This window comes from Anopheles coluzzii, chromosome 2, assembly GCF_943734685.1.
Source record: "Anopheles coluzzii chromosome 2, AcolN3, whole genome shotgun sequence".
Taxonomy (NCBI): domain Eukaryota; kingdom Metazoa; phylum Arthropoda; class Insecta; order Diptera; family Culicidae; genus Anopheles; species Anopheles coluzzii.
The window spans coordinates 96,587,891-96,605,837 of record NC_064670.1 but is presented as its reverse complement, the minus strand read 5'-3'; the positions used below and the strand labels follow the sequence as shown (position 1 = coordinate 96,605,837).

The window sequence follows — 17,947 nt, the reverse complement described above, 5'->3', positions numbered from 1 at the left end:
GCGTGTGTGAACTCGAGCTTGAGGCACCCGATCGGGTACATGCAAGCAAGCAAGCAAGCAAGCAAACAAACAATCGAGCAAAGCCAGTCATCCAGCCCGGGCGATAAGAAAGCCATTTAAGCGCGCGGATTTATGTTACGTGTGGCGGCGGCGCTTGGATGCTGCTGAAAAATGATTTGTTTCCGGCACAAGATGTAAAAGAGACAGCCCAAAGTTGGCATTTTTAACAGTGAATATGTGTGCAAGCTAAGTAGTAAAATACTAAGCTTTTGCTCAACCAGAGCTCACTTCAACTGCATTCTGCATACATGCTCGACAGTACAGCACTGGCAGCCAGTTTCCACCAGCTACTAAGCACCTTCAGCACGAGCACAAATCAGGTTCCCGCTGGCGTTTGTACGAAGAATGACACGGCCTTGCATCGCCTTTAGCGTTTATTACACACTGCTCCAATCGGTACGCCAGCATCGATCACGGTGTCCCAACCGTATGTTTTGCCCACCGAAAACCACACACTCACACACACACACCCGGCTGGTACCAGTTGGTCGGCAAATTCTTCACCGAAACGGCACAAACACACCACACACGCCCGCCGCGTGTTAACCGCGCCAACGCTGACCAAACATAACGGCCACGGTGTGCTTGCGCTGACCTTACGGCGCAGAGAAGTGTGTTTGTGCAAAGAGGGTCTCCCCCTGATCTGATATCCGATCAGGTGTGTGTGTGTGTGTGTGTTTCGTTTCCTTCGTACATTGATAAAACCCCATTCAACGTGTCACCCGAAACCTGCCAGAGGGATGCAGCGTCTTGCTTTCGCGCTCTAATATAAGCCACAAACACACACACACACATCGTCAACCACATCTTACTGTCGTGAGGTGAATCTCCCCCGAGCATCACCCACGGCCAAGCGGTTGGGCGGGTGAAATTGCGTAAAAAAGCCCCCAACTGTACCTCAACGGCCGAACAGTGAGGCAAGCAATTAGCATCGTTTTGTGAAATTGTGTCCCGTTCCTCCCCGGGCGGGGTGATAGTAGACGCAGGCCATGCGGAGCTTGAGCGGCTGAGCCAGATAACGGCCCCATTTGCAAAATTCAGTCCACTTTTAACCCGTCGCGTTATGTGTGTTCTCTAACGCCCGCGAGCGCCCGTACAATGTTGGTGCGCGAGTGCGCGAATCGAGCCGCGTGTGTACTAACGGTGTTTGTGTGTGCTTTAACCCCGCGTGCAATTACACTCGAGCGGTTGCCCGGCTGAAGGTAATTTTGGATAGAGCGAGTCCTTCGGCCGGGTTCGGAGTCTGCGCGCGGCACTTACCACTGTCACCCGGACCAAGGACACACCTCGGTACACACTGGGTGTACGTACCGATGTGTTTGATGTGCTTGTTGCGCCTGACCAAGGTGGCCAACGTTACTCTCCTTCACCTTCGGACAACAAGCACAAGAGTGTGCGTCACCTTCCCAAAAGATCGAACATGAAAATCTATACCAAAGCATCGACGAGCAGCAGCTGCACAATGAAAGGGTAGCAGTAGTGGGCCACGACCGTGTACACGTTTTCTCATCTCCCCGAACCTTGGGCAGAGAAGAAAGAAAACTCGCACCTCCCGCACCCCTTTAAAAAGGCTTCAGAGGTCTGAAAGTTATGGGCAAGGACACGGGCACACACACACACACGTACAGAGTGGATTCAAACTGTAATTGATTCAATTAGAGTCTGGCCGAGCATTTTGAGCAAACCCCAAACGATGACTCTCCGCCAAAACGAATTGCGCTGCGGCATCTAATTCCATGCACTTGCTGCCCGAGATGACGTTCTCCGTGCGAGTGTGTACGTATGGATATGTCTTTGTGCAACCCCCTCTAATGCGTGCTGGTGGCCGCGGAGGTCCTCCAGCCGCGGAAAGTGAAAGCCGCAGCACACCATTTGGCGTGTAACCTTCGGCCGCGTGATGGATGGAACTGTCCGGGGCCCGGTGATGACTTCGCTGCAAAAATCTAACGTTGGGCGGGTGAGGGGGGGTTAGTGGTAGTTGTACGACGTCTTGAGGCAGGAGGGTTATAAAATAGAGAATCCATCATGATTATTACCGTCGTCGTTATTTGTGTTGTTGCTACCGCTGCTGCTGTTGAGCTATGCTAGCGATCGGTCGATCGCGATACGCCGCAGAGTTGTTCCGGAAGGCTTAAGAACGTGCCCGTCTTGGCTCAGTGGCAAAGAGCTGGGGTGGTCCAATGTGCAAAGCGTCTCGATAGCCTTGGGTCTAACTGTCTCTCACTCTAATAAAGACATTCTCGATGGATATTTGAATGAAAAACGCGACAAAACCAAAAGCATTTTTCGCGCACCGCTTGATCGAAAACAGGCGTCTTTAACCTATCAATGACCAATCCCACCCACCCACCGGTGATACCAAAAATACCGATATTCAAACGCGTAATAAAATCCGGCTTCATGGTGGTGGTTCATACCCCTCGCCAAGCGGCGATCATCTTCACAGCTGCCGCTTCGGTGCAGACCACCAGGCTTCAAGGTCTCTGCCAAACCGTGACCAAAACATATCGAGTCTTTCCATCATCCAACGCAGGGCGGGATGGACGGGGTCCTCTTCACTCCGGGGCGGACGGTGATTTGTTTGCTTTCTACTACGCTGGCGCACGCGCGCTCGTATGACAAACCCGCACCACCCTGCCCACTGTTTGCTGCGAGTTTTCCATCGATCTTCTTCGCACGATGCAAACGGGGCGGTCGTGCGGAGACTGAGACGGTAATTGTTAGGCACTGAGGGAAGGGAAGGGCTGTGGACTCGCGCATGGATGTCATGGACAAACTCCTCTCACACTTCTTCTCCTCGGCTAATTGTTTCGATGGTCAACACCGCCCCATCTTGATTGGCAAAATTGGAACTTTCGAATATTAGCAACACCCACCGCAGGTTCTCGTGCTGATGCTGATCGCTTAATCAACATCGAGTGGTATAGTGTTCTTGAAAAAAGAAAAACATTAGCCTAAAACAATAAAGTGTGCAAGGTGTGGACTTAAGGCTACCTCAATTCTACACCGTAGCTTCAACCATTCATCCATGCTAATCCTACCAAGGCTCGAGGATTTACTTCTACAAATTGTTGTTCAAATTGTGTGCCAAGCTCGCTTAAAAGAAATGAAAACATAATCACTCGTTTCGAAACGCTGCAACGGTGCAATTTTATCTAATAGCATTAAAGTGCTTTGGTGCGCTTTGACCTTCCTCTGCTGCTGGGCTATTAGTTAGGTAGCGGCTTGAATATTTGCAGGGAGCAGAAGAGCTGAGCAGAAAGCGCATAAGCCAAGAACTTTAAACATTAGTGTTGACGAGATGCTGCCGAAAGGATTCTAAGTAGTCGAAAATGTATAACATAAAAACAAAGCTAAATTTGCACACAAAAACTGAAGCATTAATGTTTTCTAGCTATAATGTTTATTTGGTTTGTTATATTGTGTGTTCATATTGCAATCCTTATGATTTGACTTTTTTAATCCTTTCCAAAGTCTTTAATGTTTAAGCCTTAATAAGCTTACATTACAAACATTTATCATTTACATAATCAAAGTTCATTCTTAAAGATGGGACGGCACATAAATAGGAAATGACAACGTAGTCATGAATAAGTACATTAATAACATTGCTTGTGCTTAGAAAAGAACTCCAAAATACTCTAAAAATATTTAAAAAGATTAGTAAAATTTGTTTTTATTTTATGATTAGTGAAGTTCCAATTTACTTAATTCAAATTGATTAATTCTGTTTCCATCTTTTCGAATCATGGGACCCTTTACGATTCTAGTCAGCCTTTGTATCTGTAGTTTGACAGTTGCAGTCTGTTATCATGGCAACACTTCATGCAAAACCACAGAGCGTTTCTACATACACCGAGAATGCAGCTGAGAAAATAACTGACAGCATGCTTTGATAGCGTTTGACAGCATTTTCGGTGAGAGAATTCTCCTCGACATGCAAAGAACGATGGAGCTGAGAAAAAATTGAATTGGCAGTTTATAGCGATCGATCAATTATAGTTTGCATTTTTGCTGTCTAATAATCGTAGATATATTATTAAAAAGTAAAAGAAACTTTTTTGACTTCATTTTTGCTATTAAAATGGATTTTTTCAACATCATTTTAAAAGTCTCATCTCGGCGCTTTTCAGAGCTTCTACACACACCAGCGTGAGAAACCGGTTGTCAATTCTCTCACAGCCATCTCTCAGCTGCATTTTCGGTGTGTGTAGAAAACCCCCCACACAAAATAATCCAGGACCCTTCCATGAGATTATTTTAGCCTCAAACCTAGAATTAGATTCCAGTATTCGACAAATGGCAAAACAAGGTGGTGTTTCCATTTATCCCAAGGTGCATTAAAGAAATCTGATGATGGAATCCAGAATCAAAGTGTATGTAGTCCAGGTGGTTTCATAGCATGTTTTTATAACCAAATTTGAATGTCACTTTTTCACAAAACGGGTGAAAACTTTTGCTCAAACAGGCTTTCTGGTAGCTTGACGAATACACAAAACATTCTTAAATTCTTCATTCAGAAGCAGAAGCGATAAAAATCAGCCTTCTAAATACATACACCTTGGGATAAGCCCACCTGTATACTATACTCACTTTGATAGCTGCTCGAAAACTGCTATACAATGCAAACAGCTGACAGACTAAAATTTCAACACTCAACACTCATTTGAGATTACCATGATTATACAAACAAACTATACAAACGATTGTCGAAAGAAGACATTCACAAATATCATTCATTTGCTAAAATGTGGCATATTGTTCTTAATGATTTTGATATAAAATATTTTACGAAATCCATGCGAATAAAATCTAAGCAAATTTTAAACGAATCTGATTCTCCATCTCGATTGCTGACATGCCGCCGTCGTCTAAAGGCACCTTCACGCGGTGCAAACAAATCATAATCAATTCATCAAATTGCAATCAAATACATCAGCGCAGCGCGATCTACAGAAAGCAAAAAGGCACGCACGCAAAGACCAAACGATGATTGAATTAAATCAGCCACAATCGGCCGGCCGATCAGTGTCGCGAGTGCTGTGCCGCCAAAAAGGGGCTCCCGGGCCAGTGCAAAACCCCAATCGATCGGTTCGGATCGATCGATCCGTGCGCTGACTCGGACTCGTGCGTAGCACAGTAGCACGGCAAGTGCCCTTAAGAACGTGCGCACAAACAGTGCACACCGGTGCAAAAGCGCGTCGTGTCCCTTCGCCAATAACGGAACCCCATCGGTGGTTTCCCTTTCCGTTTATGTGTTTATGTGTTTCGCCCTTTCGCCACCCTCCCGACCGCAGTGCAGTTGAATGGAATGTGACCGCAAGAGCATAACGATCGAGTGCGCGGAAGGTTATGCTGTGCGCGGTGCGCAACCGGGCCGTTGTGAAGGTTCTGCTCGGGCCTCGGCCGTACAGGCAGCGCCAGCATCAGGACACCACCGGGTGGAAGAATGCTGCGTGTGAATGTGCGAACCTAAAACAACAAATCCAAAACAAACCAGCCCACCCGTCGTGCCCTCCGCAACTGTCTCCGCTGTGGCAGCAAAACACCATCCGTACACTGGTCGTAGCCGCGGCCGGAACGAGCCGACTCCTTGGGCAAGCAGGGCCAGAAGGGCCACACTGTTGCGGCAGCCTCGGTGGAGCCTCGATCGAGTGCAGTGTTGGTAAACGCGATTGCAGCCTTCTGCGCGTCGCAATTTCTGCACCCGATGTACCGCTCGGTTGCAACTCGATCGCAATGGCCAATGCAACGGTGCCACCGCCAACCGCCACCGACTGCAGCATCGTGCCCGCGCTCTATCGTACCAAGGTGAGAATAGTGCAGTGCCAATGCGGTGCAGTGCGGAACGCAAAAACAAATCCCCTTCACGGGAGGTGTGTAAGTGTGAGAGTCGTTTTATTAGTCCGTTACACATGGCGTTGCTCGTGTTGCTTCTGCTGTCGTAGACCTGATCGTAGCTGGAAATCGAAACCGTTTAGTAGCGCACTTTTCCGCAGTAGTAGGCCGATGTCTATGCCAAGGTTCGTCGCGAGGGCCCCGCGCTACAACTTCCATACGCGGAGAACGGACGCTAGCGCAACTTTGTGTTGCAGCGGAACGAAAAAAATACTACGAGACGAACGCGCTCGCATCTGTCACCGGAACCGCTTAACCTTCGCGCTAGGTGGGTCAAACGGAAGGGCATCGCAATCCGAGTAGAAGCCCTAGCGATGAGCGTATTTTGTGGAGCAAAGCCGAACGGAGCAAACGGCAAAACAAATGGGCAACGTGCTTTTTAATTGATCGCCGTACGTTGTACGGGCCCTGCCCTACGCAGCTGGGATGATGCTGCAAGCTTCTTGCCCGGTGTGCGGCGGCAGCTCTGCAGTGACAGTGGACAATTTGCCGAGCAGCCGGGACGACCCAGTAAATCATAGCATGGCACTGGGTCACGCAATTAAACGCTTTCCTTGTGAGCGTTGGTCACTCTGGTCATGCCGCACGAGGAGGGATTAAAATACGCGGAAAAGAGGTGGGTCGAGCGAGTGAGATTGCAGCACAGCCTAGGAGGCCGTAATCGCGTGTTGTTGAGCGTGCTAATTGCAAGCAGCACATGGAAACAGCTTCGATCGTTCGTCGGGGGCGTTGATTTTTAACCACGTTCAAGATCATTTTTGCCACCAGCCAATAAAATGTGACGAGATGTGCGGTGCTCCTATCGTAAAGTCGTTTAATTGGACGAGCTTACGGTTGAGAATTTTTCATGATTTTTGTTTTGCCATGTGTATTACAGTTCAATCACTTTGTAAGATGTTTAAGGCTTCTTTGGTTTTGATTTCAATTATATTTTCTTCCTAGTCTCAAATGGTTTTATGATGTTCTATTATTATGTTCTGTGTTTTCGGTCTATTTTGTGTTGTCTTTTTTAGTTTTTGCTTTGTTTTGTATTAATATTAATATGTGTATTAATGTTTTGGTTTTCATCATTCGTTATTTGCTTTTACTATGTTTTGTTTCTTTGTTATACTTTATCGTTCTTTTTCTCAACTACTTCCATTGTTGTTTGAATATTTCATCATTCCAGTTTGGTGTATTACCTTTCTTCTTCATCTTGCATGGTTTTCTTTCTTGATAAGGGACGGCTTTGTCTCATAGCTGTTTTGTATAATTGTAAAAATATTTAAAATATTTATATTTGTCAAATCACCGTTTACTTGCCATTGTCTCTTGTTCAATCGTTTCACTTATTATATTTTCTGTTCTTTTTTTCTCTTTATGTTGTAATCGGATTTTAAGAATGTTTATTTTTCTAAATGTACGTCACATCCTCACTTGTTATATCTCTTATTAATTTGATTTATCGCAGGGAAGTGTTTTACCTTGAATTTTGCAAGTCATTTGGTAATTTTACATTTCTGAAAATCAAACAACAGATAATCCAAACACACGCACACACACGGCCAATCTTTTTCCAAACATCGAGACGATGTTTGAGGATCAAACATGCCTTTACAAAAAATACAACCTGTAAACACGTATACTTTGTGCGCACCACACAAATGCGCTGCGGCAGATCCGCATCGAGCGCATGCGCAAATGTGTGAAGGTGTGAACGGAACACGTACACCTTGCAGCAGCAAACAGCCACGCATCTAACCTCGGCTCATTAGGCTGGCAAGCTAATAAAACCTGCCCAACCTGTGCAGTGGAGCTGCTGCCCTGGGCACAGCACACAGGAAGCGGCGGTACATGCTGACAGCATAAAGCAAACGGAATGTTGGATGGATATTTAATTGAAAATAAAATTTCGCACATCCTTACCAATGTGTGTGTGTATGTGTACAGAGTTTTGATAAAAGATTACAAACATCTTCCTTCAGTCCGTTTGTTTAGCGCCCACTGTCTTAGACGAGAGGAAAACAGCAGACAGACAACCAACCACAAGCCCAAGATCACCCAAAATCAATCGAAAACCGTACGGGTGCGCGTTCAGCTGCGGGAAGTGTGTGAGAACAATAAATAACGAAACCTTACCTACTCTTGCGCCCTCTACCTTCCCCAATCCACCCACAAACATTCTGCTGAGCCATCATCAATTATGCAAATTTCATTTGTTTGCACAATGTAGTGTTTTTTCCCTCGCTTTATTTCTTTCTTTCGGTGCTCCCGCGTATACTTCGCTTCACGGTTGGTCTGCGCGCTCGAGTGTGCGTGCGTATATGCGTTCAACTTGAGATACAAATTTTTGATTAAAAAAAACACCCACCCAAACCCACCCCTGACGGAGCTTCTTCTGTTTCACGTGCGCGCGTACCACCATTACACCGGTGGGGTGTGTGAGATTTGATCTCGCGACGATCACTGCTTGCGCTTCTCATATATCGCCCCCCGCTCCGCATTCGTTTTCGCCCTTTTGATGGTCCGATTTGTCAGACTGGCGCTTCGTCAGATGGCAGAGGTTAAATCGCTCGGGACGTCCAAGTCCAAACCGTACACCGCACACATTTGTACCGATCGTGATGCGGTGCTGTGGCCGGGCAGCATCGCGGTACAATTGATTTGTTGCTCCTAATTGGAACGATGGCGTTAGGTAAGTGTCGGTGTGAGTGTGTTGAGGCTCGCACATTCAGGTCGCACACACCACCGCATGCACCGCCAAGACAGAGCGCGAAGAAAGCGAAAGTGCACACATTCTTTGAATGGTATGGCCCCGGCACCGGCGAACTGAAGAACTGATTGCAGGGTTCAATTGGAACGTGCAAACGTTTCTCGTGTGTGAATCGAACGGTGTTGGAGCATTGCACCGCGGTGCAGATCGGGAGCCTGAGCATGTCGTCGGCTTCGTATAGGGCGAATTCTTTGGCGTGATCTTTCATTTAATGTATCTAATATCATAGGTATGCTCCACACAGATATAAAGGATTTTAAGAGGACTAGGTCCTCACCTCTCTCATTCAGGCTAAGAAGTTTGAAGGTTTCAAACTTCATCTGATTTGGCTTTGAAGCTTTTAGTATGACTTTGGACGTATAAAAACCATATGAAAACTCAGATTTCAATTTCAGACACTTATAGCAACGTTCAAAACCATGCTACTAATAGGTTATGGCATATTCTACATCTTCCAGAACTAATAGTGACTCGCTCAAATCACTTAGTGCTCAGCAAGTGTACAGTTAAGTTAAGTTCAATGTCTCATGATGCTCTTGAAGGTTGAAGGCTTACCAGATGAATGTATGAACTTTATTGCGTCCTTCATATCTTTTAGGAAAAAACTATTCTTTATATCTATTCTCCTAGAAGCGTTCGAGTAAAGTCAATGCTCTAAGTCAGGAATTATTGCTAGTAAAAAAATACCGTGTTAACATTAAAGCTTTAGTTACGATCTATATAAGTCCTAATCGCAATTCATGGGTCCAAAAAGCCACAATTTACTTTCACATTTATGGGATTGTTCAGAAATAATTGTATATCTCAATGAGGATCAAGAAATTAGTATCAAATCTTGGATCTGTAAACGACAAGATGTAGCGATCACAGTTTAAATAGAAGGTTTAACATTGCACTTCTTGCAGAAAGCCCCAAAATCATGCAAATGCACTCAAAACGATGGCCAACAATGGTTCAATTCCTACGGCAAACGCCATTTCCCATTTCACGCCCTTCAAAATGGCAAACATTTAGCAACAAAACCACCCGTTGTCGCTGACAAAACTGCACCCACTATCCCTTAAAGTCGGTGGACCGTAAAACAGCACCTCCTAGGCAACAGCGGGATTTCCATCGAACCAATTCACTCACTTCACAGGGTGGCAGGGTGAAAAAAGGTGTTAACAATAATTGCAGCAACCGCACACACCCGCAAACACACACGCTACAACCATGCCCGAGTGATCTGCATTTCTTCTGCCCACCCTCCCCCTCGCTTGGTGGGAGGTTAGTGCGCGGTCGTCGCGTATGTGGAGCAAAGCTCATTTCGCCAGCGAAAGGAAAACTCGTTCCTCGCGCTCGCTTACTCGCTGTGGGGCAGAAAAGAAGGCAGCAGAGTGTGCATCGAGTTGTTTGGCAAATGGTTCTGATTACCACGAACGCTTTCCACCCTTCTTCCCTCGGTCTATTGCCAATGGGTGGCTTTCTGCACATGTTGCTGGTGCTGGTGCAACATGGAACGGTTAATAATAATAAGCCTAATTATCATTGCGCAATCGATGTCTTGGCTGGCTTGGATGGTGTGTGGGGCTGCCGACACGAATTTGCCGAAAAAGAAGCCCACCAAGCGCGGGGAGGAGGCCACACTGAAGGAAAATAGGCCCCCACGGGTAGGCCTTTTTTGTGCGATGGCCTATGGTCAGGGCGATTGATCGGCGATTGGCGGTGGGCGCCTGCTGCCCCTCCATCCTCCTCCCGCCACAACGTGCGTCTTCGAAACGCATTTGAAGCCTTGCCATTCAAGTATCAAGTTTACAATAATTGCGCCTGGCAGCTGGCCGATGGTATGTGTGGCCGATGCGCCGAGACGCTTATGTAATCTCTGCTGGTACGGTTTTTGTAGGCCACCGGTAAGCGAGAAGGTTCGGCTCCACCATCGAGACGCAATTTGGAGCATTCTAACACGGCCGTTGCGGCTCAAGGATATTTGCGTACCGATCCTTTCCGTTTCGTTCTGCTGCAAAGTTTGCTCACAGGCGGAAGTCGAATCGAATCCACGCAGTACATACATTTTATGTTTCTGTTAACCATTTAACCTTCATCCTACAAGAGATTAATCTAATTTTGAGAGGAAGAAATACATTTAAGTGTAATAAAAAGCTTCTCGTGTCGAAAAACAGACCTTTTTCTGGGTTTTTTGGAAACGCAATAAACATAAAATAATGATACGCCACAAAAAAGCCTAACAAACCTCAGAACACTGGTCCGTACGCACTGAACCGCACAGCATAAACGCGCTGTCGGATGGGTAACGAATCGTACCCGTGCTTAGTGGGCGCAGCTAAGCAACGACTAGAAACGACGCCAAAGCGCAGGCAAAGGTTACACACGCGCGTATCAAGGCTTCAAGGTGGCCACCTCCAATGTGCATAATGGCTGGTGCGGGTGGGAAGCATTCCCTTGATAATGATGGTCAGAACAAGCGAAAATCGCCAATTGCTTATTCTAGTTTGATTGTTTTGGTTTCGGTTTCTGCTCTCCGTCTCTTTCGCTCACGCTTGCTGTGAGGTTTTGATTTCCTTTACGCAATCGATTCCGCCGGTTTTGCGGTACACGCCACCCTCTTGCGCATGTGCGTGTGGTCGCGTTGCGGAAATTGTTTACATTTGCAAAACTAGCGCAAATTCGAAACGCCAAAAAGGTCGTTCGAGGTGCGCATCCTGTAGCGCCATATGTGTGTGTGTGACATTGAGGGAAGTGTTGCGTAGCTTGAGTGATTTGCCAATAGGTGGCGTGTTTAGTAGCGCCGCTGTCAGTTTGATGGAAGTTCTGAATTAAACCAAGGTCCATGTAAAAGGAGTGAGCTGCTTCGAAGGAGAAAATGGCTTCTTAGTACCAAAGTGACGTCATTTCCAGGAGATTTCATTACGCGAAACAGAGATTACTCTCGAAAATTCGGCAATAAAGTCTAATTTATTCGCAAATTCGCCAAAACACTGCAGCGACTCTCACTAATACCTCCAACTAATGCTAATGAACGTTCTTCCGCGTTCTAAACATTTCACAACATTGCCCTTTTGGGCCGGTATTGCGTCGTTCCTAAAATCATTACACCCCTGGCACACTTACTGCCCACTGCTTCTACGAAAATTCTTCGCAAGCAACCCTCGTTTTGCTGCCCTCTTCATCAGCATCGGTAATCAACCATATTGCACCTGCAAAATTAGTTTGGGATATTCCGTGCCTTTAATTTGCGCATCAAATCGCAGCCACATTGCGGCGTCCCGACCCGTATTGCGTGTAATAAGAGTTCGCTTGTGCATAGACGCTCGAAAATGGCTGTAGCCGTAATGGCAGCAAAACAAAAAACGAGGATTAATTAATTAACCAGTAGCAACAACTGAGCGGAGTGTTTTGCCTTTGCTTCGTCGCTTTGGTTATCTGGCGTGAACATACATCTTGGCCGGTTAAAAGCGAGCGCGACTCACGGGACACAGTGTGTGTGTGCGTGTGAGCGACAACTCAGCGCAAGTGCTCGACGCAAGGTCGCGTTTCTTCGCCCTTCTTCAACTCGGCGCTGTCTCCGGTCAAAACGGGACGAGTCACCTCGTAAAGATTCACGCCTCGCTCCCTCCCGTGCTGGACGTCACCCGCTCCGTGGTACACTAATTGCCACATATTGGCGAGATGAGATTTTGTCAACCTGGCGCCATGGTTCTCTCAACCGGACGGCTCACGTGTAGTGCAAAGAAAGCAAAACTTTTCACCTTCACCCTAATAAGACCGATGATGATCGTCACCGATCACGGGGCAATTGTGAACCAAACAGGCATACATGGCTGTACAATAAAAGCGTCCCCTTGAAGAGACAGTTCTCCGCTCCTGCACTACTGGCGGTGGTGGAGAAATTGTTATAAATGGTATTGCTGCTGAAAGCCACCACCAACACCAGGCATCACCAGGGAAGGGAATAAAACTGTAAAACTTATCGCTTAAAATTATGATCTCCTGCATGACAATTATCGCGACGCGGCCTGTTCGTGGTTGTCTCGGTACTTGCATCGGCCCAACACCTACCCGGTATACGGTACAGAAACCGGTCCTTGCCGTATTTGACCTTTTCACTTCTCTCTCCCTGTTTCAAGCTCGTTGTGTGTGAAATTTCGCACAAAAAGAGCTCACATTTTCTTGCACTTTGAACTGTGACAGGCTGGTCTGAAGAAGAAAATAAAAAAATGGGGAAGAAAAGACACAAAATTAAGCCATTCCAAACCTACACCGTACCTGGTCTGTGTCTGCATGGTGTCACAAAATCAATTCCTACACACCGACGAAAGCAGCACCACGCAACGACACAAGGATGTCACACTTCACCAAGAGAGTGTCAACTTTACGTCTTCATACACCAACCCCAAAGCTGGGATCAAAACCGCCCCAAACCGGGCACCAGCGGCCCGCAATAACAATACTGCAACGCGTCCGTCCCACCCGATGCGAGAGGGGCCAGTTTCGCGCTCGTTTGGCTATCATTTTTATGCTGATGTTATTTCTTTGTCCTCACAGCCAGCCAAGGTCGCCACCTCTTGTGCGTGCCAGTGTCCTGTTGGTCAGTGTGGTAGGGGTCCTTGCCTGGGCCTGTACCGCGCCGACTTGCGACCTGCAAACGCAAAGAGAAAAGAGTAATTTATGTACGCATAACCGTGGCGCGTTAACTGTGCGTTCCGCGGACGTCCACATCAGTCCCATCCACACCACAGCCTGGTTGATCTCTCGCGTGCCGGAAAAGGGTGCGATCACAAACACTGGAGGACGATGGCAATAAGGTGTGTGTGTGCAAGCAAGCAGGCACCACACGCCGGGTGAGGAGAAGAGGTTGTTATGTAATGAAGGCGCGCACGAGAGTGATGACATTGAATTTTAGCGACGTGCCCGAACGGTTGTAGCGGGTTTGCCGTCGGTTGAGAACGGGATATGATAAGGGTAACAACAACAGCAGGGGAGCATCATCTTGCGGGAGGCATCAAGCTTTCTTATCTTGGTTGGGAGTTTTCTTTTCTTATGTGAATTTCTTATCTCCTGTTTGATCATGTAAAAAGTTCAGGCGTATCAAAGAACGAACAAGGTCCGATGATAATAATAACAACTTTTTGGCGAGGTACAATTTTTATCAAATGCTGGGCCGTAAGTAGTGTGTTTTGTATTTAGTTGCTTTTTTCTATAGAACAATTATAATAAGATATCTGTTTTCATCTTTTTGCCCCTTTGTTATGATAATTAATTCATTTGTGATTATGATCTCGAGAAAATTGTGTCTTCGAATATTCGGTTAAATTCAGCTTTAGGATGGATTTGAACCCACGAGTTGTTGATTATAAGCCCGAGAAGCTGCACATGACACTGTTTTCCTGGTCTATAATTCGTCTGTAAATTAACTTACAAAAATGATGCCCATTGGGAACATTCATTGGTTTTTAATTAAAATTAAATGATATTGTGTAAATAAATCAAACCAATGCAAACAGGAAACCATAATGCTGTACGGACGAAACAAACGAAAATAATGTCGCAATAAAAATTTAAATAATTCACAATTTGTATGGATATTTTGCTACTTTACTGCTCCGTAATGGAGCTAAACCAAAATTACGGCAATGTTGTTCCTCACATCTTTATTCGTACACAGTATCATTACAATTTGTTCAGCCGTGCTCAAACACATGTTAACACACAACCACCCTTGTGATGCCGGTTAATACAATTATTCTTCTCCCTGTTTTGTGTCGGCTCTCCTTTGCAGATCGCAAACCCGCCCCGACCAGCAGTAGATGCGCACCGCCGGCAAGCAGCACACGAGCCGACCGCCACCGACAGCGACCCTTTGGCGCAGCAGCCGACCGAAGGTCAAACGCGACCCGCGCCACCAACGTCCCGCGCCGTCGGACGCCGTAGTGCGAACGGACCCACTGCCCAACCACACCGGATACGATGGGCTTGCACAAAAACTACTTCAAAGTGGGACAGAATGCTAGCAATCAGCTGTTTGGTTTGCCGCCCAGCCCGGGCGGCCCGACGCCGCTATCGATGCTCATTTCGCAGGGAGCGAAGTTTAACAGCAGTAAGTGGTTTCCTTCTAAGTTTGTTATCTTTTGGTGCAACGGTGTAACGGTGCGTTTAAAAAGAGAAACCCTACAACAGTGCACACGCGTTAGAACATTTGTTATGCTTTGGGGAGTAGCGCGTGCGCATCGCTAGAGCAACATAGCCGGCATGGGACAAAGGGCGCGTCGGAATTGCGTTCGAATTTGTGCCTTAAACTAATGAGTAAGGAAAATTACGGGCCTTGGTGATGCTTGGCTCTGCCTACGAACTAGCGGGTGCGGCTCAATGGGTCGTGCTCGGTAGGCTGTATTTTTGAAGAGGCACAGGTCGTCCTCGAGCTTGTCCTGCCTACTTTGCAGGATGCTCGAGAGTGTTGCGATCTGCCTCACATAAATTCTTTCAATGATAAATGATTAAAACAAGTTCAAATGTAGGTATTTATGAATTAGATAGTCACAGCTTTTCTTCATTATCTTGAGAGAGTGATAATCTGTCTAACAGTGGAGGTGTTCATTACAGTACGACCTTATGTTACAAATATTTGATCAAACAAACAAGCAAAACAAAACAAAGGAATAGAAAAACCAACAAATATCAAATTCATGAGATAATTTATGTTTTTCCTTGTATTTTTGTCGATGTGTTTTTATGGAGTAAGTTGCTCTAACTGCATTCATTATTATAAATATTTCACCGACTTCCTTATAGTCTGTTTGCTCTTTTGCTCTCGTTTTTATTAAATAAAATAAATTTTCAACGCTTATCCCAGATCTAACTACTATCAGTTCTTCCGATTCCAGTTCCGGAGTATTGACGATTGCGGATGATTTCATAATGTTAATATTGTATGTTTTCCAAGAAAATCTGTTGCGCAAGAGGCCTATAAGTGGTCTAAAAGTGCCAATACAACCACTCCCCTTTTTTAGAGAAATGAATCAAATTAAAAGAAATGTTAGACTGGATTTGTTTGGATTTAATTATCTAAAAAGGCATCATAAGCTAAGGATGATACATAATCAAATATTTTTAGACCAGATGTACTTATGTATTAGATGTACTGAAATTTTGTAAAGTACTTTAGTAAATGGATAACAAGAAGTTTTATTACATTTGTTGAGTTCTCAGTGAGTAGTTTTGATCACATAAACCACCATTACAGTAATTACGTGTGGCAATTGCTGAGTTCCAAAGCCTAACTAAATTGTAATTGATAAATTCACTACACTATTCCACCCAAAACCGATTAAATGCTATAGAAAATCGAAGATAAATAAGCCACAGATATGAGGATTTGTGAGTCATCCAAAGAGAACATTCCTATTGGAAAAATAGATAAAAAGAAGCGGACGATTCAAACTGCCCCATTTGTCAGCCTATATTTCAATGGTTTCAGCTGACTTTTTTTATCTCTTTTCATGTAAAACTCTCCATTTGCTCATATAACAGTTCAAATATCCACACTGATACAGTTAGACATGCTAAACAGCTCCTTCAACCCTGCTAATCATCTAGCTCTAGCCGTAATTAATCACTACAAAATGTCAATGGCCTATTCAAGGAGAAAAAGGGCACCCTTTCAGCACCTACTTATCTAAGCCACCAAGTGGTTCGTGATGAAGGCATAATACACTACCGTTTCCCTACAATTTTAGTCCCAGTTTTTGTATTGCCACCCTCAATCCCAACACATTAAGCCCCGAGGGAACTCCAGCGCCGAGTGCACCCGTTAATAGACAAAAGCATTTACTCTACCTCAACCTGTTCGTGCTTGTGATTAGCTGAACTCAAACACACACACACACCGAGTGTGACGTGTAGTGCTGGTTATAAAAATCAAGACATCACTCGTCGCTCGAGATGCTGTATAATGGTTCGGTGGTCACCACCCCCTGTGTGGTGCCCGCAGGAGAAAATCGACACCAGGCGGCAGAAACTCGATTGGCGATCGTCGGGAATTGCTCTCGCTCGGTCGATGAAACCGTGTCATTACACGGACATCAAACGAGCACTGCTCTACGGCACTGCCACCGGCGCTAATGCCGAGGAGCAGCTTGTCCCTTCAATCGCCTTTCAAATCCACACAATGTTGTTTGCCTTCCCTTCTCATTCATGCAATCAATTAATCGGGCATCGCAAAAAAAAAGGAACGCTGATCATTGAGCAAAAACCACGATCACTCACCAGATCCCGCTGCGACTGCGATAGTCCTCCGACACGCTCCAGCCCCCAGATCAAATGGGAAGCAAACACTTACAGGCGGACGAAGTGTTAAGATGAAATAGCATCTTTCTTGTTGGACCAAACACCCGCCCCCCGCGGCAAGTACATTACACCTGCGAAGGAGCAGAAGTAATGGTGGAAAAAATCCCCTCATTTTTTTTGTTTGCACCTCGGTGCTTATTGGTTCATGATCGAGTTACATGATCATGACTCGCGAGAACGCTAATCAAATCAGCAGCAGCAGCAGCATCAACATACGCGAGCCCATATGTGCCTCTCCTCTTTGGTGCCCCTTCGTACCATGATCCGAAAAATTAAATTAACGCTTCTATTCTGTTCTGTCTTCTTTGCGTTAAATATTCCTCAACAGTGGCCGCTGTCTGCGAACAACAGTGAGGAGAAAGAAATGTATTCCATATACGTTCCTCGCCGCTGGAAGGTACGCGTCATCAAGTATCGCACAGAATCATATTTAGATGATCACATTTTCGGGGCTTGAGCCGGATATTTGGGCAATTTTTGCGCTCTTCGCTCTTCGCTGCCGGTCCGGTCTGGCCGCATATTGACTTAGCCGACATACGCTAACTGAAGAACGCGCGTACCCGCGCGTACCAACCTACCAGCCTGCCCGATTGACCTTCGTGCGAGTCCGCGAGCAAACAGTGCAGACGGATTTGGGTCCTTCGAAAGCGGCACGCTCACACACACACGCTTGAACGATTGATTCTGGTTCGGATTTCATCCCGCGCAAGCGTAATTGAGTACTCCATTTCGGCCCGGCTGCTGGGAGTCTCATGCACAAATTACAGCTAATGACGATTGATCATTATTATTGCTGCCTGTAAACCTTTTTTTTTTTTGTTTCGCCTCGCTGTGCGTCAAAGTTCGTCCAGCTGAGGATGATGATGATGAGGTTGATGATGAACGTTATTGGGCAAA

General features: G+C 46.0%; 1 protein-coding gene and 1 non-coding gene across 2 annotated transcripts in view; both read left to right on the top strand.

Annotated features, from left to right (window-relative positions):
• LOC120949866 (lysosome membrane protein 2) overlaps positions 1–17,947 on the top strand; it is a 44,402-nt gene that overhangs the window by 10,356 nt on the left and 16,099 nt on the right. The window contains exon 2 of the mRNA XM_040367434.2: positions 14,487–14,804. Coding sequence (XP_040223368.2) covers positions 14,675–14,804 — 130 coding nt within the window. The 5' untranslated portion in view covers positions 14,487–14,674. The remainder of the gene's footprint in view (positions 1–14,486; positions 14,805–17,947) is intronic.
• On the top strand, positions 14,994–15,175 carry LOC120954298 (U12 minor spliceosomal RNA). The gene has a single exon (XR_005751672.2). It is a non-coding gene; the product is annotated as a U12 minor spliceosomal RNA (small nuclear RNA).